General features: G+C 35.3%; 1 protein-coding gene across 1 annotated transcript; it reads left to right on the top strand.

Annotated features, from left to right (window-relative positions):
• Nucleotides 1-12,804: 12,804 nt before the first annotated feature.
• Nucleotides 12,805-20,589, top strand: LOC127975406 (ammonium transporter Rh type B). Its single transcript, XM_052579451.1, has 10 exons — nucleotides 12,805-13,144; nucleotides 14,775-14,961; nucleotides 15,317-15,467; nucleotides 16,254-16,401; nucleotides 16,476-16,642; nucleotides 16,728-16,865; nucleotides 16,955-17,088; nucleotides 18,213-18,334; nucleotides 19,358-19,431; nucleotides 19,635-20,589. Exons 1-10 carry the CDS (start codon nucleotides 12,955-12,957, stop codon nucleotides 19,710-19,712), a joined length of 1,389 nt encoding a protein of 462 aa, XP_052435411.1. The 5' UTR covers nucleotides 12,805-12,954; the 3' UTR covers nucleotides 19,713-20,589.
• The last annotated feature ends 6,359 nt before the right edge of the window (nucleotides 20,590-26,948 follow it).

Below are 26,948 nucleotides of genomic sequence, written 5' to 3'. Positions count from 1 at the left end.
CAATTCCAGGCTTGTTATTTTCTTGGAAATCTGATTATTTGAAAGACACTTTCTAGACATTGGGTAGGATTAGGAATATGGTCATGCAGAATATGTGCTTTATAGCATTTATAAGTAGCCAATGTGTTAATAATAGGCATGATAATAAGCATCTAATAGTGAGAATTAGTCCATGTACTGGAGTGTTACCAAAAAACAGCATTCTTTTGATTTCCTGAAAAGGAAAAATGTTATAACAGTTCCCACAAAAAAAGTACAATTAAATAAAAATATTAGTTACACTGTTCTGTATTTTTGATCAAATAAATGTAGTTTAATTGAGAATAAGAGACTTCTTTTAAAAACATCAAAAACATTTTACCAACTCAAACATTTAAATGGTAGTGTATATGTAAACTACTTTTATGGTGTTTTTTGTGTGTTCAATGGAGGTTTCATGCCATTATCAACACCATGCCTGATAAGATATGTGTATGTGGGTCAGTAATAACTCAACACGTTAATTCTCGATAGCAGGTTAGTCAGGCTTTTCAAGTGAACATGAAGTTTGACAAAGTGTACAGTGCAAACAGGTTCAGTCTAGTTGGAGTCAAAGTCAAACATTACAGATTTAATAATGTGACAGAACAGCTCAGGTGTCCAGTGTGACCTATAATGTCATTTGTCATTTGCTGTAATTTGTATTCAGGAGCTAAATGTTGAATTTTAAGAGCTAAGTGGAATTGTATACATTTATTCTCTTTCATGCTATACAAAAAAATGCCACATTGCAGTACAATCATTTAGTGTCAAAAAGCAATGTAAGATAAGAGACATGTGCAAGAGAACTGGTTTTCTATCATGTACTTTAGTAGCATTTTCCCATTATCTTAATTGTTAAACCTTTATTTTACTGTATTTACTCACTGACTCCTTTTTGTATTATCTTCAATTTATGAGAATGAAAGAATTTTCTTTTCATTGTATATTTTGTTCCCTTTTATCGTGTTTATTTCTGTGTGTTTTGGGCACATGTAGTTGTGTAAACCACTTGAATGGTTGAAACCCAATTGTGGAACACTTTCTTTGAGTTACAGCAGTTGACAACTACTGACAGGATCATCTCTAGGCAGTTTTACACGCCTTTTATCAGCAGGAATTCTGTTCTTTGCTATAGCATCCCTGAAAGGCTGATTGATAAGACTGACTATCTTTGCACATTCCTCTATGAGCAGCCATTTCATTCTCTTTTCGGTCATATGTTCATTGTCAGCCACTATTTTGAGATTTTGAGATTGCCATTGACTTCAGATCAGATCAATTTCTGAGGGACTGTGTCATTCACTTACATGCAAAGTCTACAGTTAAAGAGCACACCTGTTCCGGCATCACTGATTTATATAGCTCTGAACACACTAGACTAATCTGGAGTTTTTTCTGCATGTGCATTTACATAATCAAGTGCATGATATAATGAAACCATCCAAATAAATCTACAACAAATAATAAAATATAATGAAGTAAAAAATAATATGTATGTATATCCATAGCAAGCAAACAGGCAATGATGTAGAAGCAGGCATTGATGTTCTTCTGTGGAGGCAGTGTTAAGCCACGCTATTTTGTCATAATTGGCACATTCAAAAACTTGGTTGTCTTCAGATTGTCTTCACTAATAAGAACATTTTGAGTTCTAAAACCTATCAAACATTAAGGGAATTTAGATTTCTCATGAGCCCTTTAATCTAACAATCTGTAAATGATCTTTCAGTATCTGTTTAGAAATTGGTTGATGGTTTTGTGCATTTTTCATTAACACTTTAAATAAGGTTTAATTGGTCTGCATTAGTTAATTAGTTAACATGAATAATACTTATGCAGAATTTATTCATCTTGATTAATGCTAAGTTCACCATTATTATTTTATTCATGCTGGGTTTTGAGGTTTCTCTTCAGCACTAAAACAGCACCTGCAGTGCTTTGGCTCACAAAACTAATAAATCAGCCAAACAAATGAAAATAAGTAGCATAATTTCTTAAATTTCAATACATGATTACAGTGTTACAATTATCATTATGCTTTACAATTTTTATCCCCTCTATCCCAGGCATCAAACTTCTGTCTTTCAAATTGCTGATGGTTGACATTTTTGCAGAGAGATTTTGGGCACGTTTCCATCTGACAGTCATACATCTAGATAGACATCTCTTTTTCTCTCGCTCACATATGAATGGAATCTCACTCATTCACTCATTCACTTAAATCACAACGCTCATCTAGCTGCCTGAAGCGATCCTCGTTCAGACTTAGAAACTATGTGAAAAAAGAGAAGAGAGGTTAAAAAGAACTGTATTATGGAGAAACACTTCTGATTTTATATTGTTTAATGCACATTAAGCACTCTCCATTTTTAGAGAATGCCATGTTCTTATCTTGTGGGATCTTGGCTGGCATTTCCTGAAGCTGCTTCTATTACCTATATATTACCCCCCCCCCCCCCCCCCCCCCCAGTGACACAAACTCACTTCACAGCAATATATTGCATGCATGGCATGCTTGTAGAGGTTTTTGGCAAGAACTGGTATAAAGGGTGATTGTGCATTTTAAAATTATATTTATGCAAAGTGGAAATCTAACATTTGGTTATTCTGTACAAAAAATAAATTCATTAAATAATTTACTAAAATAATATTGTGAGTCAAATGATGGTACCCTTCAGTAAGGATGTGTGTCTGTGTTAAATATTTAAAGAACTCGTGATTTTTACACGTGACTATTGTTTGGAATGACTGAGATGTTATCTTTCCTGGACACACAGCTGATCACAGATCTTGCAAAGCTTTTCATTTGCAACATCAGACCTTTTTCACACTGTGATGCATTTCCAGTTATGTAAATCTAGCACTAAATCCTATTTTTTTTTTAAAAACAGTATTTTTATTAGTGCGTCAAATTATTAATTGTGATTAATTGCATCGAAAATACTGTATGCATATATTTATTTTTAAACAAGGGGATTAAAAAAATATAATATTGATTTCATTCCTATTTATATTTCTGAGTATCTTTTCGCGGGTGTCAGTGGCGCGCCCCTCCCCCACCAACACGCAGGCTCGCGAGCCAAATTTGAAGAAAGCTAAAACGTCTTATTGTCCAGTCAGGTATGTAATCTGTAAAATCAGTGTTATATAAGCCATACCTTATAGTAATGGTGTATAAATTGTACATAAATCGTGTATTATAAAGATGGTTAAGCTGTCTGTTTTAGAAACGCCAAGTTTTTAAAGTTTAAAATGTCCCTCACAAATCTATTAACCACCCAGTATGTTACGTTATACAATAGTTAACGTTACTTAGTATATTACTGAATGTAACCAGGATGGAGTCTAGTTATTTTAAATATTTATTTGAGGTATATTTTGTATTTCAGATTTAACGTTATATGGTTAGCATCTTGAGGTTTGTTAAGAAAAGTTGCGGTTAAAATCTAACGTTAATTTCTGTAAATTAGCGCGTGAACCGTTGTGGAGGAGTGGACAGATAAGTTACGGTAACGTAAGTGGTTTTGCGATGGAACTTTTACACGAATTCAAATCTCAGGAGGGTTTATCGTAACGTGATTAACTTATCGTTACTGACTCTTTCACCTGACTTGATTCCACGATTATAATTCCCATTCATTTTCTCCTGCCACTTGTTTGTATAAAAAGACAAAATCTGCAGTACAGAGTGAAAAACCATGAGCCCAATTAGGCCAGAGATGAAACATTGCAAATTATATTTGATCTAAAAAAAAATATGTGAAAATCATAGAAAAAAAAATGGTGAGAAAATGAATGGGATTTTTACCTACGAAACCCTTCTGTATTGCTCCTGTTGCACATTTTCTAACGTTAAGTTACTGAAATCAGAAAAAAATCTTGGGAAACATTTCTATAATAAGGTCAATTCATTTAATAATATATATTTATGATTACCTGTATATATATATATATATATATATATATATATATATATATATATATTAGTGCTGTCAAAATTAGCGCGTTAACGCATTCGATTAATTTGAAATATTTAACGCGTTAAAAAAAAATAACGCAATTAACGCGGTTGCAGTTTTTTTTTTATTTCCAGTTGTGGCCTATGTGTGTTCAACGTGCAAAGAAATATGGATAAGACCAAGGAAGGACTTTTAGACGGAAAGTTTCAGTATAAAACTCTGCCGGATAACTCTTCAGTCTGCCACAAGAAACATTACTCTTCATTTAGTCTGCCACAAGAAACAGCAACATTAAAATCATGAATTCAAATGTCATTTAAAAAAAAAAAAAAAAACAATGACTGTAACAGTGCGTAAATCAGACCTTTCTGTAACGCTAACGTTAATAAGCTTAAATGAAAATAACGAAATAATTGTGTAGCGGAGTATTTTTTGTACACAGTGCCGCGAACTGTCAATCACTCCTGTGCGCGTGCATCACTGTCTTCCTCCAGCTGCAGCAACTTGCGCTCTCTCTCTTCAACAAGCTTTAAAACAAAAAGGGGACAAAAAGATCATATTGTCTTTGTGCATAGGCTATAGATTAATTAGATAAATGAATATCTAAATTTGTGCCTTGCCGTCTACGGTATTTTTTTAGAACTTAGAAAAAAGATGCTGCAGCCAATGAGCAGCCAGCGGGGGCTGCAGGACGACTCAACCTCCGCAGACAGTTTTTAATGTTTATCAGACAATAAATACTCAAGATTTTGCTTTAGTATAACTCACAACGAGTTTCACACACCTTCTCCGGCCACGTTGAGTTGTTGACACTTAACAGTGGGAAAAGCGACACATGCGCTATTCACTTGTATAACTTAAGGGTGAATGGGTAATGTAGTTTCTGCTCTGGGTGGGATGAATTAGGAAGCTTGCATTGTGAAGGGCGCTCTGAAAATCGGCAGTGCAGGTAAAAGATTAAAACCTCTATTAAAACAGATGTCCAAATGAGCGTACCGGCTCACTTAAAGCACTGGCAATGACTATACTTTGGAATTTTTTTGCAGTCCACTTAGAATTCAACATGGAAATCATTTTTGTTTTTTATTGGCATTGATTGTTTTGAAATTCAAATGGTACTTACATGCCTGTGTTTTTATTTCTGTAATAAATATGGCTTTCAAGCCAACAGTTAATTTGGAGGATATTGATGATTTATTGCAGGTATGTTGTTTACATGAGAAAATCTGTTACAAGTTAAACAAAAATTCCAATAAACAATCATATTTTGAATTTAAATAGTTTCTTTGTCTTGAGTTTACATTAATTATTTACATTTTACATTTACATATCCAAAAAGTGTCAGTCTTTTAATTGCGATTAATCGCGATTAATCGCGATTAATTTAAAAAAATTGTGCGATTAATTAGTTAATTTTTTTTAATCGATTGACAGCACTAATATATATATATATATATATATATATGGTTGTGTAATAAAGCAGTAATGTTAGACAACTGAACGGTTTGTGTGTGTTTGTAATAAATTGAGTTTTATCCATAGACTGTATAAAAACAGGTTTTATCACATATGGTGTGGACGCTGATACAGTTGTCCTTACAGTTGTTGTTCTTACTGTGAACCTTTGTAGTGAAATCTGATACTCTAATGTCCATTTAATATATGCAGAGTAATATCTAACCCTAACCCTAAATTTTAAACATAAGTAATAATGCAGGTCCATCCTACCTGACCAATTAGAGATAATTTCCACATCGCTGAAGTGTTGTGGTCTGGTATGAGTTAGTTACCAACATGAGGAGCAGGACACCTATCTGTCGAAATTAGATTTTCATGCTGGTACATATTAATTTACATCATTTTACAGTGTGAACAGAGATATAAAAGACAGTAATATATTTATATGTGACCTCATATATGGTGCCTGTGACAGGATCACATGTCCAAGACCTCCATAGCATAAAAAGAGTGTGCAAACATTTTATCAGTTGAAGACAGATTTAAAAGAGACAAGGTGAAATTACTTTTCATGCTCTGGTAACAGTCCTGTCCTTAACCTCAGGCTACTCTCTGACTCAAAATAGGACACTTAGGCTTCATCTTTGTTTACTGTCAATATAAGACATTTGTTTATGTTTCTAAACACTTTTACGAGGTCACTCACTCAGAATTAATACACAGTCCCTCCAGACAAACGTGATTATGCGATCTCTTGATTTAATGCATAATCAGCCTAAGGCTGCATATTTATGCGGGGTCGCATTTTTTCAAATATGCCGCTCTTTTGCCGCATAAATTGCCAATTTCAGGAAGCAAAATATGTGGGGATAGCATGTTTTCATAATCCCTGTATTTTCGTTCCAAAAACACACATATATCTTAGCAGAAAGTTGAAAAATTTTGCGTTTACTTCACACAAGTAAAGCGCCATTTTCCCCCATTGCCATGGGAACCTTATGAAGTGACGTAATTACGTTACGTGAACATCATCTGCAAACCCAGCAGTGAAACCAGGGTGAAACTTGAAGCGCGCAAATCATTCTTATTTGCCAACAAATATAAGCGCAAAAGAACGCGCAAAGCAGTTTCCCGATTTGTTACATGACAGTGGAGACAAATTATACTGCGAGAACTTGCGAAAACTGCGGTTTGATGAAACAGAGAAAAAAAGGTGATTCCCCCAACACCCCCTTCTCACTAGACTACTAACACTGTTGTAGTTTCATTCAGAAGTTGATGCAACTTTACAGTTGTAAGATTGCACTTTTTTGTTACAACATTACCAAAAACTTACAGTTGTAATTATATTAGTAGTATGTAAAATATTAATGTTGCAGTAAGAGATTGCAACTAAAATATTCTGTGATTTAGTATGCTCGCTTATCATGGGAAGTAATAAGAAATTACTCTTTACATTAAGGTAGTAGCCTAGTGAGAAAAAGTTCACGCAATTTCATCACATAAAATTGCAAAAATATCCTGCATATTCCATCACATTTTTTAAGAAAACGTGCCGCAAAATCAAGAATTTTTGCCCACAACAATCACAAGAAAAATCTGCATTTTTCTGGAGGGACTGAATACATAATCTAATGGGTTCAGATATGATTTCTGTCATTTGTCTAAAGATATAATATAGATGTTCTTATCAATAGCTGTTAAAATTATTGATCTTGCAGTGATGCAACACTTTTTTTTTTGTCACAATCAACACTTCATCATTGCATTAACAGTGTTATTTTTTCCCTTTGTTGGAAGGAGAACACTTGGCATTCCAATGCTCAACATTAAGCTTTGACATGAGTAAATCAATAATTCACTTGTCCGAGTAAAAAAGTTACTTGTCTGGGGGAACAAGTTTTTTTTTTTTTTGGCGGGGGGGTAATTTATTCTGAAGCAGTCTCATCAGTGCTCTATCAGGTATTACTTTAATCGGCATATCTTTTTTATATTTGCCTTAAATTGGTTGCTGTTACACTTTTTAATTTTATGAAAGACAGTATTTTCCTAAACTGATTAAATGTACATGTCTCCATTTACGTCAAATTCTTACATTTGATCAATACATTAAGTTAAAATAATAGAATAATAATGGTATAATAGTGATCGAATAAAAGTGGTCGACCGATTTATTGCCAAAGGCATTTTTCAAATATTGCCATCGGACAATAAGTTTTTCTGCTTGGCCGATGTGTTCGAGGAGGGACTTTTATTTTGACGGCGCTGCAGTGCTTGAGCGCACACAGTGCTCACACTCTCTCTTGTTCATAGCTTTCTTTAACAGTTCTGTCTAATACAGATAGAAGTCTTTCTAATAATCAGATAGAATGGTTAAACAAAGGAATTAATGTATACAGAAAGTATTATAAGGATTGCTTTTATATTAGGCCCGTTAGTAATAGAAAGGCAAACATTATAGTACTCTCTCGTTTGCCGTCAGCATTAAGCAAATACGCATTTATATAATTTAAACAAATCTTTGAATGACTAATGAACATTTAATTTCACAAACCTTGAAAACATAGTCTAATCCAGCTGTGAGATCTTGTGAAGTGTGTATGTGTATCCAGCATGATCGCGTGTTCTCAGTGTGACGGTCGGTCCGTGTGAATTGAATACTTATGCTGCACTTTATGCATTTGCCCACTGTCATATTCATGACATATTTACTGTGTGCTGTTTGTAAAATGAGGTTAACCCTGGCTTTATTTGAAAAGTTTGATTCCCAGTGCACAGAAACTTCCCAGAATACCGAGTGCTCCTTTTATTACAGTGTGTACCGTATTATAAATCGCACTTTTTTTAATAGTTTGGCTGGTCCTGCGACTTATAGTCAGGTGCGACTTATTTATCAAAATTAATTTGAAATGAACCAAGAGAAAACATTACCGTCTACAGCCGTGAGAGGGCGCTCTATGCTGCTGAGTGCTCCTGTAAACTACACTAAGCAGCATAGAGCGCCCTCTCGCGGCTGTAGATGGTAATGTTTTCTCTTGGTTCTTGGTTCTGAATAAATGCGACTTATAGTCCAGTGCGATTTATACGTTTTTTTCCTTGTCATGACATCTTTTTGGACTGATGCGACTTATACTCAGGTGTGACTTATAGTCCGAAAAATACGGTACTTTCTTTTTATGATATTTTTATTAAATATTTATTTATTTGTGAAAAATAGCTTTGTCATCTAAAGTATAATTATTTTTATTTTACACATTTATTTTTTTAATCCATTGTCAAATTATTTCAAATTTCTTAAATATAAATAATAAAAATGATGAAAAAAATCAAATTTGCTCTATATCGGGTATATATGGTTAACCACTATAGAATGATAATATATGGTTGTTCCCATTCAAATGAAATCAGTATCACTCCATCTGTCCACTGCAGAGGAAACACAGAAGCTGCATCGAAAGTGCCATTTAGATGTATTTACTGAGACTGTTTAATGAAGATAGGTCCCACAAACTCATTTACTCAAAATTGAAAATGCATAAATAATGTTATTAAATTAATGTTTTACTTTTTTGTCATGCAAATATGAAATGTTGGAAAAATGCAATGATACTTTTAAATATGAAATTGAACCACCAATAGGTGGTGGCAAGTCACTGTCTTAATGAATGAATCATTGATTCAACCAATTCATTCAAACAGCTGATTAATTCAATAAATGAAGAAAGTAACCGTTTTTTTAAATGGCTCACCAGGACTCCAGACTAACATTTGAGAGCAGTGGCACCAGCGCCACTAAGTTCTAAGGATGGTAGTGCCAGGAGCAGATTTGGTAGCGCTGGGGGATCATGCGCAGCGATATTCAAAATAAAAATCATTTAGGTCATTTAATCATAAAATTACTATTGTTTTGCATTAATAAGTGCTGTTACTAATAATATTTCATGTTGTTTTCTTGTTTATTTTTCTTTTTTTTACTGTTTATATACAGATTTGACAGTAAAGCACTAAGCTTGAGTTAAGATGCACACAAAATGTACTTTTATTAACAACAGTAACAGGTGCAAAATCTACTTTTTATATACAGAAAATATAAATCTTCCACTCTTAATAAATGTACCATTATTTTTCTAGCATATGGAAATGACCAACTTCAAACCCTTCTCACTGGATCTCGCAGCACGGTTGCATTTGTGCAGTAACAGTGTCATGAAATCAACTTTGGCTCCAGAGTAAAGCTGTTCTGAGTTCGGATTAGTTTTTTTGCATTGTAGTACGAGCTAATAACCAGTCCACGGTGCGCAGCTGAAATGTAGCGAGGTTTGTTTCGCTTTCTGTGGCTTTGCTCAGAACTATTTTCGTTATCTATAATGTGTTTAAAATGTAAGTCAGTTAATATTACTTGTTTATTTAGCTAAAGTTGTATAAAATCAATATCACATTTGCAATCGAGCTGAAAGTCGGTAAAACATCACTCCTCGTCGTGTGATGTTGCATATATTATATAAAATATTTATCTTTTCTTGATACTGTCAATACATTATCCATTATTACACTGAAAGTAATAAAATCTGAATTTTTCTCTCCAAAGTTTAGGTGCTGCCCTAGTTATTGTTTGTTATTAAAATTGAAATCAGGTTACTTGTCCATTTGGGCAAGTAAAATTCTCTTTTACTTGCCCCTTAACAAAATCCACTTGTCCCGGACAAGCGGACAAGCGTTAATGTCGAGCCCTGCATTCCTTCATGCCAGTTATAAACATTTAGCGTCTGAATGGCATTTAGCGGTTCACTGGTTGTAGTTTTAGTTAGCTGTTTTCCCTCATATGATAACAGAGGATGAATGGATGTGTGTACCAGGGCCTGTAGCTGCATGCAAAGGAGTCCCAAAGTATGGTATCTCAGGATTTTTCAAAAGATCCCACTGGGCAGTAGCTTTGTAAATCATGAAGAGAATCTCTTGGAAGTGGCACTATCTTGTACAGATTTAGCTACAGGCCTTTACCACCAAGTTTATCCCTTTGAACACCTAAGAATTGTTCAGTTTTGTCATTTGCACTGACAGACTTTAGTGGAGTGCAGGTTTGATTTGATTTTTCCTGCACCATGAATTTGAAATCCTACATGTGTGTTCACAGTGTGTGTGTGTGTGTTCACTGCTCTGTGTGTGTGCACTTCGGATGGGTTAAATGCAGAGCACGATTTCTGAGTATGGGTCACCATACTTGGCTGAATGTCACGTCACTGACAGGGTCACTGACAGGGTCATTTCCCTCTGGTGTACAGTGTGCTGGTTCACACGGAGAATCTTTGTCTTGTTCATGAGAGCTTTCAATGTTATTTTTTTCTAATTCAACTTTCAAAAGCACTTCAGACAGGAGAGTGTGTACTTCATATTAGCACACACACAGAAAAATCACTTTTTCTGAGCTTGAAACATTGGAACCTGAAAGACAAGAAGTGAGATTTGAGAAAGTGTTTGGTGAACCCAGTGCTCTAAAAACTACTCATAGATGAAAGCAGAGGTGAAAGAGATCAAAGGTCAAGCACTGTTGACTGGAAGAATCGAAGTGACACCTGATGGGTTTAGCTTTCGGGGCAGTCCAGAAAGCTGTGCCTAAATAGTTCTTAGTTATTTTCCACGAGGCTGTTTTAACATTTTGGCAGTTTTTTAAAGGCCACATATAATAAACATTGACCCTGTTTTCTTTATTAGTTCACATTACTAGAATCTGTTTATCTGTGTAAAATGTTTGGCTTTGTAACTCATTCACACAAAACGTAACACTTAAAAGATTTTTGTTTGTTTATTTTGTTTCCAAAGCCTGTAGAATTACTTCTCATCCTCTTATACTTCAGCCAAAAGAGTACAAGAAGGGATTAAACCCTCTTTTTTATGTTTCTCTTTAAGTTGCCCTTGTCAGCTGTAGAGCCGGTTCATAGCTTTTCTTTGAAGGCCTTTATCAACGGTGTTGTATAAACAATACAGTGTAAATGATTCCTGTGAATTTAGAAACAGTTTAAACCAGCCAGTGGGATGTTGGCTGAATTCGACAAAGTCACTGATTTGATACATTTTCTTGTGTTACTCCTGCCTATGTGTATTTTTAATAATATTTTGCACTACTAAATATAAATTCAAATGTTTGGGGTCAGTAAAACTATTGTTAATACTTTTATCAAGGAAGGGCATTTTAAATTGTGACAGAAATGTGACAGTCTTTTACATTGTTAACATAAATGCTGTTCTTTTGAACTATCTATTATATTTGTATTCTTTTTGTTCGCAGAATCCCCAAAAATATGTTTGAGAACATTGAGAACAACAAGACATGTTTCCTGAGCACTAAGTCAGAATATTATAATCATTTCTAAAGGATCATGTGATTCATAAAAGGAATAAATTACATTTTAAAATATATTCCAGTAGTACCTATACTGAATGTTTTGAGTTCATGTCCTTGTCAGTTCAAAATGTATGTGTCTATTGTGGAATGTGTTTGAAAAAACTGTCCCTGTTTACTGAATGTACAACTACTTCTACTACTTCTAAAATGAAACATACATTTTTTGTAAGGATTAATCACACAACATTTCTTCCATGTATTATTTTTAATAGTAAATCAATATAAAATTGCTTAATTTTCAATTATTATTATTTTTTTAAATAAATGGAATTAATGTTTTATGCCTTCATTTTATAACCAGAAAAATATAAATACACAACACAGAATTTCTGAGGAAAAGAAAAATTCATAAGACTACTTTAAGAAAAAAATATTAATCAATTAAGCTTTTTGTACATTCAAATAATAAGACATGCTAAAACCGAATTAACAAAACAATATAAATAATACAGAAATACGAAATAAAACATTTCATAGGGCCCTAAACTTGTCATTTTTGTTAAACTTTTAATAAATTGATGTGAAAATGTATACGTTTCATGATTTTAATTAATTAGACATGCTTTTTAATTAGTAACAATTTAACTATTAAAAAGGAGTTGAGAAAAATGTAAACAGAATAAAGCAATACAGAACAATTAAAACAGAAAAAGTTTGGGAACAATTGCTTTATTTTTTTACATGGATACATTAATCATGTTTGTTACACTTAGACTTTTTCTTAAAAAAAAAGTCTAAATCTTGTCTCTACTGAACCCAGTCTCGTGTTTCATCCCGTGTCTCGTGGGATAAGTGTTTTGTCACACCCCTACTCATTTGTAATAGATTTGTTCACATTTAACTTGAATATTCTCATTGGCCAAAAATGTATACTTCGTGCATCTCCTGAACAAAAAAATGAGGGAGGAGCCCAGAACTGCTACAAATCAATAGACTTGAGAGGCCAGGTGGGCGTTACTAAGATGACAAGTGGCAAAACTAACAATAAAAAGAGTTGTGTCAGCTAATGTTCTCTTGCACTCTGCCTCCAGACCCATCAGAGCCTGTGCCCTGCTCCAGAGAGAGGAAAGGGGATAGAGAGTGAGCAAAGGATACTGGCAAAGGGGAAGCACCATGGCTGAGTCTACTAACATGAGGTTACGGCTGCCGCTGTTATGCATCATCTTGGAAGTCATCCTCATCATCCTCTTTGGACTGCTGGTGGAGTATAATGATGAAACTGATGCCAAGCTGTGGAATGAAAACAGAACCCATAGTGCTACTAGAAATGATCATGAGAATGAGTTCTACTACCGTTATCCCAGTAAGTGACACTCTTGAATGAATGATAGGGAGAAATATAGTAAAAATAGACCTGGATTTTATAATCAGAACTCATTGTTGAGAACATATTTGTGGATCTGATACGATCACGCACCTGGGTAATTATTAAGAAATAACAATATGGATGTATAAATCTATTGAATTTACCAGTAAAAACACACGTGGGTAACTTGATAACCGAGGAACGTGTTTGATTGGTTGTACTACAGACAAACATTGGCACACTGAGTGGTCTGAATGGTTTAAGTGAAGCACATGTACATTTTATTCACAATTTGCTCTCTTAATATTTGTTTTGCATTTGTCTTTGTGCAATTGTCCTTTCTTGGGAAACTGTAGTTGGATTTCCCAACCACCTTGCTTTACTAAACCCTCATCTTGTCCTTTAATCTCTGCGATCTGCACTAAACCTGCCCTCTGCACCAGACTTGCATTAAGCACTTAACTACATTTATTGCATTTCATGTTATGTCTGCACTGCAAGTCTAGGACACACCTACATGTGAATTATATACAGTGACTTGGCAATGGCATAAATCCTGACAGATTTCACAAACCTATAAGCAGAATACTGCATATATTAGGTAGGATAAAGAGAGAAAGGGGAAAATCCTCTGCAAAGAAAAGAGATTTTATTGACTAGAAAAAGACTTCTTGTCTGTACAGTATTTGATTCCTAATCTTCAATAATATGCATCTTTACCTTTATGGGAGTGGTCGCATCTGTTTTGCTTCATTGCTCAACTGCAGGACACATAACAACAGGTGTGACATGCGAAACAAATCCATTCAGAGGTGTATGACAGTTGATGAATCACAGTTTTATATGTGTTCAAATGCAATAAGTTATTATGCTCTGCCAATCACAATTTATGTTGTCTAACTTTGTAAGGATAAAAACAGATTGCTTCACAGTTCACTTATTGGTTTCATTGAAGGGATAGAAGATTTCATGATCTTTTACCCTAAAGTTGTTTCAAACCTAAATGACTTTCATCTTTTGAATGGAACAGAAGAGATTTTGTTCATACAATCACAGTCAGTGGTCCAACCAGTTTGGATCCCATTGACTCTTACTTTAGACCAAAAAAAAAAGAAAGACACAAAAGAAATAAAGGTTATTAAGGTTTGAAGAGACATTAGTTTAATTTTTGGATTAACTATCCATTTAAAGACTTATTTGTCCTACAGTAAACTCACCTTACACATGGAGCTCGTAGACTTATTTATGGGCTGCCAAAGAAGGGTGAGTGTGAGAGGTATGTGGGACAGTTTGCCCAAAGGGCCCATGCCATCCTCATTGGTGCCCAGGTCAATGGCCAGTTGCTTGGCAACAGTGTAATTGTGTCAAAAGAAGTGAAATGGGTGAATGAATGGCTCTACACAGAGAAGAACACGGGTTAATGAGGGGTTGAGCATACCAATAGTGTAAAATTGGCCCTGAATGGTGTTGCTAAGTACCCATGTCAGAAAAAATTTATTCTGTACATGACCAGTCCACACACATATCAGTGAGCAATTGCAGTTTCTGAGATTACTATTAAAAATGTGAAACTATGAGAATGAGAGGGGAAAGAATAGGTAAAACATCTAACTCATTTGTGTTTTAGGTTTCCAGGATGTTCATGTCATGATCTTCGTGGGCTTCGGGTTCCTGATGACGTTTCTGCAACGTTATGGATTCAGTAGCGTCGGATTTAACTTCCTCATCGCAGCCTTTTCCCTACAGTGGGCCACACTTATGCAGGGCTTTTTCCACGGCATGCATCATGGCAAAATCCATGTTGGCGTGACTAGGTAAAACTTGAACCCCACATATGACTTTTATGTTTTTATTTCTTACATCCAGTAATATGCATTTCAAAGAGACTGGTGATGTTTGGAGGCTAACAGCAGTAGTGGCCAATAAAGATCTGTTATTAAAGAGCTACAACAGTCAGATAAAATAATGTCTTTGTTATGTTTCTGTATGTGTTAGGTGTATGTGCACATTTGCTGCTGCTGTGGCCTCGGGTGTAAAGTAGATTACAGCTGAACGTAGCGCCACCAAGTGGACGTGGCAGTTGAGCAGATGACTAGACTGTGCAGCTCCTGCCTCAGAGACACATGCACTACTGTATTTTAAATTACAATGAATATGTTTTTTCTGCAGCATGATAAATGCAGACTTCTGCACTGGTTCCGTGCTGATCTCTTTTGGTGCCGTTTTGGGGAAGACCAGTCCTGTGCAACTACTTGTAATGGCCATTTTCGAGGTGACATTGTTCGCCGTCAATGAGTTCATCCTGCTTTCCATTCTTGGGGTGAGTGTGAACACACCGTCAGATCTACAAAAGCACAAAATATGATCATTGGAATTTTCAGATTTTGCTAATTGTTACTAAATCTGATTTTTGTTAATTTTTTTAAATACTGGATACACGTTTGATAGGGATGCAACGATATTGAAATTCTGGTTGATAAAGAAATAATTATTTTAATGTAATGGAATAAATTATGAATAAAAATAATAATAATAATAATTAAACAAAATAAAATTAATAATTTTAAATGCTTCATATGAAATACACAATTAAATATTCAGTATTGACCAATACAGGTTGTTACAAAATCTCTTACATATTATGCTCCTAATATTACCCCTAATATTTCCCACAGGCATAATAAAGACAAATTCATGGTATTACTATTAAAATCACAGTGTATAGCTTGTTGTATTATAAAAACCCTGCATCCTGAGTATATTGAAAATTAATTGGTTTCTCTTTACATCTAATGGCATTATAAATTATCAGCTGTATAGATTACTTTGTAAAATGTGTCTTTCATTTATTTTTTTTTGGTCTTGCCAAATGTAGACATGCATATGATATGTAGTTAAAGCTCCAACTTAGACTTTAACAAAACAATTTCTACTAGATTACATTTGAGTACTTCACATTTACATTTAAAATAAAACATCTAAAATAAAAATCCACTGTGAAAACTAATAAGCGAAAAACAAATGAGCTGCAGTCTGTATATTAATATTCTTACATATATGAGTGTAAACGTAACATTACAAATTGAAATGTTATCGGTATCTCTAGGCCAATGATGCTGGAGGATCCATGACCATTCATACATTTGGTGCTTACTTCGGCCTAGTGGTGACCCGTGTGCTCTACAGGCCAAACCTGGACAAGAGCAAACACAAAAACTCGTCTGTCTACCACTCTGACCTCTTTGCCATGATCGGTAAGTCACCTAAAAAATTCTAACCTGTGGTCAACCAGGGCTCTCTGATCCACGAAAGCTTGGGTTCTGCTCAGGTACCATCTATCTGTGGATGTTCTGGCCCAGCTTCAACTCAGCCATTACAAACTACGGTGACCCACAACACAGAACCGCCATGAACACTTACTACTCTCTGGCCGCCTGCACACTGGCTACATTCGCTTTCTCCGCCCTAGTCAACCCCGAAGGCAAGCTGGACATGGTGAGCACCCCCTTGTGGCTATCTGTGATATTACATTACGAGCTGCACCATTACAAACCCTCTTACAAGCTTCTGTCTTTTTCAGGTGCACATCCAGAATGCCGCACTGGCTGGTGGTGTTGCTGTGGGAACAGCTGGAGAGATGATGCTGACTGCCTTCGGCTCTATGATCGTGGGATTCCTCGCTGGAACTATTTCAGTACTGGGATACAAATACCTCTCGGTTAGTAGCGCACATTTCTCCGACACATAACTATAAACATCTACAAGAAGCCTCTGTATCACGTTTGTTGCTGTTTTGTGCTCTTTTAGCCGGTTTTGGAATCGAAACTGAAGATTCAGGACACATGTGGCATTCATAACCTGCATGGAATGCCAGGGGTTCTGGGAGCCATAGTGGGTGCTGTCACTGCTGCCCTCGCAACCCCAGACGTTTATGGACAGGGGTAAGTCAGTAGTATATTATATATAAAGTAATTATTTGCATAATTAATGATTTGTGATTGTGTTATTGGTTGTGTTATTTAGTAAGGGTTTGCTTTGTTTTGCATATTTGTGTGTCATGGCTGAAAATATTGCAGAACTAATTCTGTGTGAGAACTAAGGTTGGGAATCGTTTGAATTTCATCAATTCAGTGCCAATTCTGCTTATCGATTCCGATCATTTTTAATCCCAGTTTCAATTCCAATGTGATTAAAAAATGAAGACTAACATTTAGATATCAAATTTATTCTCTCGCTTTCTGCAAAACATTTGGTTACAGCTGAATACCATGAACGAAAATCATCAGGCTACATAAAAACTGGACTCGTTTAAGAGCTGTTTGTGTGCAAAATAGATTTACATGATTATTGATAAATTGAAATTTTTTAATGGCGTTTGTGGTTCTCTCATGATTCTGAATAAAAAAATCAACTAAACAAAAGCACATGTAATTTATGAATGAATGATTCAAGGACCATATCAAGATTTACTTCATTACTGGATGAATCAGCATTTTTTAACAATTGTCTGAAATTATTCAAAGTCAAATACATGTTTACAGCTCCTTTTTGCCACCTACTGGTGTAACAATGTGATCGATAAATCTTTATTTTGAATGTCAAACTACTTTCAAAAGGTGATTTACTCTATATTGATTGCTACCATACACATCAGCGTTTATATCTGAACTATAAACTTTTATCCCAGTACTTCTGTGATTTGAATGTTTGTAACAGAAATGATACTGTGTGGTTGAAAAGACTGCATGAAGCTGTTTCATACATTACAGCTGCTCTATTTAGGTCAGCAGCAGCGTGAACACATATATGAATGTTCAAATCACACTGAGGATACTGTTCGTACGCTGCACGGATGAACCACGGCCGAAGTCCTGGCAGATCGCCAGGTCGCGTCTTCACAGATGAAGAAAAACGAAAGAAAAAAAGTGCACACAGGAATCGATAGGCGGAATCCTAATTTACATTTTACAACAAGTAGCCAATTCCTGACCTTAAGTATCGATTTTCGATTCACAACCCTAGTGAGAACTGACATATTTGTGCCTCTGTATCCCATCTTACTCAGATTGCAAAGAGTTTTTGCTGATGTTGAAACTGGGCAATGGAACCCTCAATCTAAGGGTGGATTTCAGGCTATTTCCCTGGCCGTCACACTAGGAATGGCTCTGTTTGGTGGTCTCATTACAGGTGTGTGTACAGTTTGAAAGTGCAGTGAATGCATGCTTCTACTAGGCCAATTATTTGATCTTATCAATTTGAAGTTTTGCACTGTTATCATGCTTTGCCGTTCAAATGAGAGAATTTGTAGTAAATATACAAATGTTATAAAACACATTTGTGCCACACACTGAAAACACATAATCAAGGCAAAATGCATAGAGCTAAATGTTTTATTACCATATTTTCCGGACTATAAGCCGTACTTCTTTTCATAGTTTGGCTGGTCCTGCGACTTATTGTCAGGTGTGACTTATATATCAAAATTAATTTGACATAAACCAAGAGAAAACATTACCGTGTACAGCCACGAGAGGGCGCTCTATGCTGCTCAGTGCTCCTGTAACTGCTACCGGGCACCTATTCAACCTGTTGTTGTGTGTACTGTGGTATACCATTAGCTGAATAACTTGCCTTTCTAGATTACCAGTATTTGTTCTTGGTCTTGGATTTTGTTAAATAAATTAATTTCAGTTAACAGTTTTCAGGTAATGTTTTCAGGGTAAGCTACAGCAGCACTGAGCAGCATAGAGCGCCCTCTCGCGGCTGTAGACGGTCATCTCTTGGTTCTTGGTTCTAAATAAATGCTGACTTGTGTTTTTTTCACTCGTCATGACTATTTTTGGACTGATGCGACATATTTTAATTTCATTTTCTGTTTGGGACAGAAATATATAATATTATAATAATAAGATTAAAATATTCACAACAACACCAACAAAAATTATCACTGTAGTTAGTATATTCATTTTGGGTTGGTTAAAATACTTTGTTTATTGAACACAGGATAAAAAAAACACACAAAAAAACAATAAAGAAAATTTTAATATTTTGTAATAAATGTCATTCCCTGCACAGCGATTGTTTACTAAGCTTTAAAGAAAATCCTACCTTAGATTGTTCATACTTCCCTGTGTATACATGTGTGTTCAGTATATAGTGATTTATCGATCTCAGATAAAACATAACAAAATATGTCTGTGTTTTTCTCAGGGTTAATTCTGAAGCTGCCCATTTACGGTGCTCCTCCAGATGCTCAATGCTTTGAGGATGGAGTCTACTGGGAGGTAAAAAAATTGAATTACCATTTTTTTATAGCTTTTTATAGTTTATGCTGTATTCTGTAAGCCTTTTTCAACCATATATACCTTACCTGTCCTTGACTTATTAGGCATTCCTGCCTAATGTGCAGTATCATTGTATGTACAATATACAGAGACAGTTTTGACAGTCTTATCATGTGCTAAGAGGAAATGTGAATGCATTTCAGGTACCGGGGGAGGAGGAAGACCAGCATGAGCTTTACGAAGTGGCCACTGCAAATGAAGTAGAAAAACTCAGCAGCTAAATTCCCTTCATTCACCTGTCAGCATTTGTTCATTACTACATCACTACATAAACTTGCAAGCCCTGTCACCTGTGATGTTCACTGCAGGTGCCATTTTTTTTTACTTACACTCTTAAAATAAAATGGTCAACTTTTTTCCATTATTGTTAATATCAGTATATGTTATTATATCAAACTATTAGCCCAGTTCACCTGAGGAACAACATCGAGAATGTATGTGATTCCTTATAAGACCACTAGATGGTGATGCAGAGCTGAGAATGGCTCTACTGCGCGTGACAGAGGACAAGCTAATTGTTCTTATGATTACCTTCTAGAAATAGCTGTAATTTAAGATAGTCGACTGCAAAATACAATTTATGCTTTCTCTTTATTTTGAATATTTTTGCAAAAACAATGAGAATCTGCTGTGGGATGTATGGGAAAATATTTTTTATTCATTTGGTATATATATTTTTTCATTCTCCTGAAATTGAATAATACATTTTATGAATCCTAAACAGCTGGACTTTAATATCTACATCATAAAACTCTGTGAGTTACAGGTTTTATAAAACGTTTCTTATGAGCACACATTTTATCTTATATTTCTGGATTGTTTCAAAAATTTGTTTAGAAATACTGTGAACATTGGACATTAATTGACATTGTTTTATTGACTATTAAATTGGAGGGGAAATGTTTTGATTGATTTAAGATATAAAATGTATATAGTTACATGTTTATCTGTTTTAAAGAAAAAGTGTTTCTTTGCAATGATTATTTCTACTCCGCATAACCTGCGTTTGAACGACAAATTCTGAATGGAATGACATTCAAATAAATTGCTCAGATTTATATTGCTGATATGTCATGTTTATTTCAATAATCCATTAAAGGTGTGTGACAGAAATACACAGTATATTTTTCGAATTGGGCACGTGTTTGTTTTTTCCACGAAGTGATCTCTTCAAAGTCAAAGCAGTCGTGAATTCTACATTCAGCTCGACGATAAACAACGATGTCAAATCACGCTGATTCTAAGTGAAGGCGCCATTTCATTCAAGAATACTTAATGGCGCCCACAGTCGCTGCGGAAAGGGTTAACGAAGAGTCCAGATTAATCGCGTAATTAGCACAGTTTCACTTTCTAGGATCAAACGGAGAGGGGAAAGTGGGGGTCTTATTTTGATAGCACGTTATTAGGAGCGCCTGGAGCTCGCGGGCTGTGAGAGGAGCAGCTCGACGCCCCTTTTCATTCGCGCACTGCGTGTTTCACAGAGACGACGCGCGGCGTGAACCAGCGCCAAGGTCTTTTCCCAGGCCTCAGACAGGTGGACAGCTGGGATGTGAATAGGCAGCGTTAAGTGCTTAATTGCGCTTTATAATCAGCAAAAATGAAGAATGCTAACTGCACGTAATAGGGAATTTACATATTTAATTTGTTTGTGTGTTTTGTTTGAAATTGAGCTTTAAGGGTTTCAAAATGACACAGCGCTTGAGATTGAAACCCACGTGATGGACTGGTTTTAGTGTTGTTGTTTTTTTGTTTGTTTTGTTTGTATTTTAACAGGAGCCATTAAACAAATTTTTGCACACTAATTTTAGTCATTTTAGTTAAGTTAAACCTAAGAACCACTAGAAACGTTCTATAGCTACGTTCTATCAAAGTTCTTACCTACATGCAGTGTTCTGCGAACACTGAATTATAGTTACAGAAAATCTAAAGAAAATGAGCCATATGCTAAAGTTAGGGAAATGCTATTTGTTTGTTTGGCATTTTACCTTTTAGTAAAACACCTGAATCAGGAATGACCAACTCCTCTGATAGTTTATTCAATCCATTTTCTCTCGTAAGAATGTCTGTAAGTAGGTCAGTGGGAGTTTGTGCTGAGGGCAATGTCCTGCGTGCGCTCTGAAAGCCTGTCTGTATGGGGAGAGTACGTCTCTTTAGCTCACATTAACAGGATTACAGGCAGGCTGTGCTCAGGGGCCATGGACCCTTTCAACCACAGGCCTGCCTCTAATCAGTGCTCACACAAACAGCACAACGAGAAAAACTAGTGGCTAGTGGATTTCAAATACAATGACACTACCTTGCATTTATTTATTTGACATTTCTATGAAGACAGCACAACTTCGGCTATGGATATGGATATGTCGGTGTGTCCAGCTACAAGACGCACTCTATTCTATTTTTTCTATTCTATTCTATTATATATTGTTATCTTATGGTGCTGTACCTAAACTCCTAAAGAAAGGTCCCAAATGTGGTTTTCCACAGTGATGTCATAAAGAACCATTTTTGGGTTTGTAAAATAACCTTTCAGTAAAGTTTTTTTTAAGTGAAAGGTTTTTTTTTCTTCTTTTTTTTCTTTTATTTATTTATTGAGTGTGAAGAACATTTTAAAACTCTATAGAACCTTTTTCCACAATAAATAACTTTTATCACAATGGAAAGGTTCCATTGATGTTAAGTGTTCTTCATAGAATCTTGTGATGTGTTTCGGTCATTTTGAACCAGAGAGGGTTTAAAATGCTAATTAATGTTATCGCATTGGACTAAACCTTACTGACTTTGCTCACACAGGGTTTAACAAGTTCTATAAAGTTTTGGGGTAATTTTGCCAACCTTGTTACACAGTAATGACCTGCCTACAAACAAAACAAAAAAATCCTTCAAAATTTGTTGCTGTGCTATATTATATATATATATATATATATATATATATATATATATATATATATATATATAACGTGTTTTCTTTCAATTAGCGCAGGTTTTGTATTTATTTTTGGAACTGATGGATTGTTGGCCTTGCTGATCTGAATTTATACACCTATGTCCACCAATAATGCCTTTCAATCAAGCTTAGCTCATTCCAAAGAAATGCAAAACCTGTGCTAAAAAAAGAAAAGTTGATAAAAACATTGAATCCAATATTTAATATAATATAATATCCAATATTATATATATATATAATTATTATTATTATTATTTGTAATTTTTTTACGGGTTAATAATGTAACGAGACTAGTAAAATATAGTAAATAGTTTTGCTAATGTGTCATTTTTAATTAATAAACCTAGTTAATTTGAAATTTGCTAACTTTTGATTGACTCTATTGATTGCATAGTTTACAGAACAAGAGTGCTTAAATCTCACCCATATGGCCATTGACTATTTCCGTTGTTCAGGAAGTCTCCTGTCAGCAGAAATTGGTGCTTATGTGAGTTTCCAATGTTCTCCACTTTGGCTAGTGAAGGTGTTTGGATCTGAATGCAGCAGAGCACAAGAGAATCAGACTAATATGGTCGCAGTGGAGCTCACACCTGCTTCCGCCAAGGACAACAGAGTTCAAGAGGTTCATTAAGTGGAGAGCATAGTAAGAACAAAATGAACAACAAAATTGTGAGAAATGAAATACCAATTTAACAGGTGACCAATGTTGATTTTCATCATTAAAAAGGAAACAATGAGCTGAAATATTTTCACAAATAATAATAATTTGTAAAAAAAAACCTAGCCGGATATCTCAGATCCCTCAAAACTGACTTTAAACTCATATTTGTGTGGTGATTAAGGGATTTTTGCTTTTATAAGCCCTCACTCAGGGACCATTACATTCAAAGGAATACAACAAAAGCACTGACAGCATGCTTTAGCGAGAGAGGATGGCTGGACACAGAGGGGACAAAAGCTCTTTAGCGACCCCCTCGTGACATGCTTGACATTGTGGGAGGCGTGAACCATTAGGCCAGAGGTCAGTTTGGGTCAAGTGGGGTGAAGCCATCATAGAGTCTTAATTGAGTTGGTGCTGTTGAATGAGGACGTGGCAGTGGAGGAGCTCTGTCTAGCGCAGCTGATGAAGTGGGTAACTATTAGTGTGTCTGGATGTAGACATCATCATGAAAGTTCTTGATGTGCATAAAATATTACCCTACATAAAAAATATGTATACGTTACAGTTATTTACAGTGGATTCCAAATTTTGATGATCATTGACTTTTTCTTAGATTTTACTCATTTAAGTACATTTTACTGACTCAAACATGGGAAATATCCATTTATCAAATTAATGAAAATAAGGATGGATCAATACTGAAATTATTTCCTCTACCGACAAGAAAATATTATTGCTATAAATTTTTTTTTTTTTTTCAGGCTGATGACTCTAAAATCTATTTTATTCAGTTATTTTTTTTTTGATAACATATTGAAATGACAGCACTTAAAATGTTTAATATTTTGCAAATGTTCAATATTTGTAATAAAATACATTTAAATTAGTGCTAGATGGTGATTTAAATCAGGCAGAATCCAAAATCAGTGGATAAATAATTTGTTAAATAATAATAAATCATCAACATGCCAATATACTCTTCTCAGTCACAGGTCTCCTTATAAATCTTAATCTAAAAAAAATATATAGATAAATATAAACATTGTCTAATCACAGTGTGGGCCAATCAGGAGCTGATGAATGTTACAGTATCACATATTTCTCCAAGAAATAAAAGAGCAAGAAAGAAGAAGCTATTTCAAGTTCAAAGAAGATTTTGGTTTACTCATTTGGGATTAATTCATTGGGCATGGAGGGGGAAGAGAGAGAGAGAGAGAGAGAGAGAGATGCTGTGTGACTGGGTTTTGCAACAAGAACTAATTCTCTCCTATTTGCTCCTTCCCTCTACATCCCTTGAGCAAATTCAGTCAGTGATGTTTTATCAGATGCCAATTTGCATTATGGCAACAAGCCACAACAGACTTGCAGCTGCACTACACACACACACACACACACAAAGACACACAGAGAGAAGCATATAGCCTTACAGAAACAAACCCCCATACAAAACACAAAAATACAAACTTTAGACATAAAAGAGTGACTTACACACCAGCAAATCACACGTTTACACACAAATCAATGCATTCACTGTCTCTCCTCTCCCTTTTCTCTCTTTTTTTACACACACGCCACGATTAACACACCCTCCGCACCTTCTCGTTATAATTAAAACAGGAGGTGCCCCCCACAATGCTCTTTTGTCTTAGTGCAGCGCGGTGGGAGAAAGGAGTCCGGTGGCTGAATATTAATGAGGTAAGGGTGTCCGTGGATGGGCTGCATGAGCAGAGGATAAAAACACTGGTACTATTTTCCTCCTCCTCCGCTTGTGGAAGGATACATCATGTGCCAAAACACCTCCGGTCACTCCGGCTGCCAACGGTGGGGAAATGAGCACTATGCATTGAGAGAATGTGTATAACTAGGATGCTGGTGAATGATTGTGTGGTCTCTTCAAGCCACTAGGTGGAGCTGAGAGAGCTTTGAGACGGAGCTGGTGCTTGTTTGTCTCTACAGTAGGCCTAGCGACCTGACTGATCTTCACCGATGTTTGGTTGCTTGTTTGTCTCTACAGATAGGCTATAGACACATGCCTTGGTTTCTGATTTAAATATAGTTTAAACCTATATATAGGCCTATATTACTATATGCCTGTGCTTTGCGGTTTCTTTTCTTTCAGAATTTTTTTGAATGATCGATGCTTTGTTTTCATTAGCAAACATTAGTCTATACATTACTATTTTGTCCTTTCATATTTATACACGAGTCAATGGCAAAAAAAAAGTGTTTCCATGATGAATAAAAGGACAAATGTTGTTTAAAATATAGTATAAATATAAATGTTATATAAATGTATAATTATATTTATAAGTATAAATTTGGCTTTGAAAAACTTTTACATTTTAAAAACATTACAAATATTTGACTCTTAAATGTTATAAATAAAAAATATGTTCTTACACCTTCAATGTGAATGTTTGCCTCTTTTTGTTCAAAAATGATATGTGTGTGTGTATATATATATATATATATATATATATATATATATATATATATATATATATATATACGTATGTATGTATGTATGTATGTACATTTTACAGCCTGGGTTTTAAATCATAGAATGTCATTGTATGTTTGAATTACATTTTATTACTAAAATGGTATTTTAAAAATGAACATATTTGTAACAGATGAATAGATCCAGACCAAAAAAAAAACAAGAAAGAAAGAAGAAACGCGTTTCCAACAATGCTGCACAATCAAAAATGCTTTCTCTAATAGACATAAAGGCAATGAATGCATGTATGCAAGCACCAAATCACACACACAAACATGCCGTCACATAATGCTGTGAAATTGTTTCTTTTTAGCTTTTAAGCGGTCAAAGAGAAACATGCACACAAACACTTGCAAGCATACTTCCAGTGTTGCCATGCACCTCACACACTTTCTCACACAGCTACTTCCTGAGGAGGCATTTTTAAAGCTGAGAGGTTGGATGTCTATCTTTGGCTCTCAGTTCTAAGCGCCCTGTGTGAGTGTGTGTGGGGCCTGTATATGAGCAAACTGCCGCCTATTCCGGCCATGACCCACAATTCCTCACAATACCCCCATTCTCTGGACTGAAAGGCTCCATCAGCCGCAGGGGCCAGCTCTCTGGAGGGGATATGACGCCTCCCAGGATGGCATACAGAGATGGGCATCACTGCCAGGAAACCATGGGCCTGGCGGAAAGAGCCAGCAAAAGCAATGATGAGCGAAAGAGAGAGAGAGCGAGAATTGAGAGGGCAAGCAGACAGCGATAGAAGGATGTTCTTGCCAAGAGATGCCAAGCGTTTTGTATATGCCAGTGCCACTCAAGCCTCTTTAGCCTGACTCTTTGTGCCACACTGCTCTCTGCTGTGAAGGGATGTGCAACTCGCTAGCCCTGATAGGAGCATCAGATGCTGGGTTAGTATCACTGATCTATAATATAGATCAGTGTTTAGTATCAATCAGTCCAGATCTAGACGTGGAAGTGAAATCGGAATAATACTAATTTAGTGTCATTTTATTAAATATAAAACTGTTTCTATTAGACAAATAGTATCTGCCATCCTGTGTTCAATTTTCTGCTTCTATATTTTTTTAATATGGAAAAATTCTGTCAGGCAAATTTTATTTGAACATTCAAACACTAGTGGTGATGTTTTTTTTTTTGTTTTTTTTTAATATAAAAATAATTATATCATATATTTTGTGTTATTTTTTGAAGTATGAAATAATTGTCAGGTAAGTTTTATCTGACCAATTATTAAGCATTAATATTTATATTTAGTGTTATTTATTTTTAATACAAAAACAATTATGTCAGGAAAAAATTTATCAGACCAATCATAGCATTAATATTTAGTGATATTTTCAAAAGTA

The sequence above is a fragment of the Carassius gibelio genome, chromosome B16 (assembly GCF_023724105.1).
Source record: "Carassius gibelio isolate Cgi1373 ecotype wild population from Czech Republic chromosome B16, carGib1.2-hapl.c, whole genome shotgun sequence".
NCBI lineage: Eukaryota > Metazoa > Chordata > Actinopteri > Cypriniformes > Cyprinidae > Carassius > Carassius gibelio.
The sequence above is the reverse complement of the archived record's forward strand: the minus strand, read 5'-3'. Positions and strand labels throughout refer to the sequence as shown.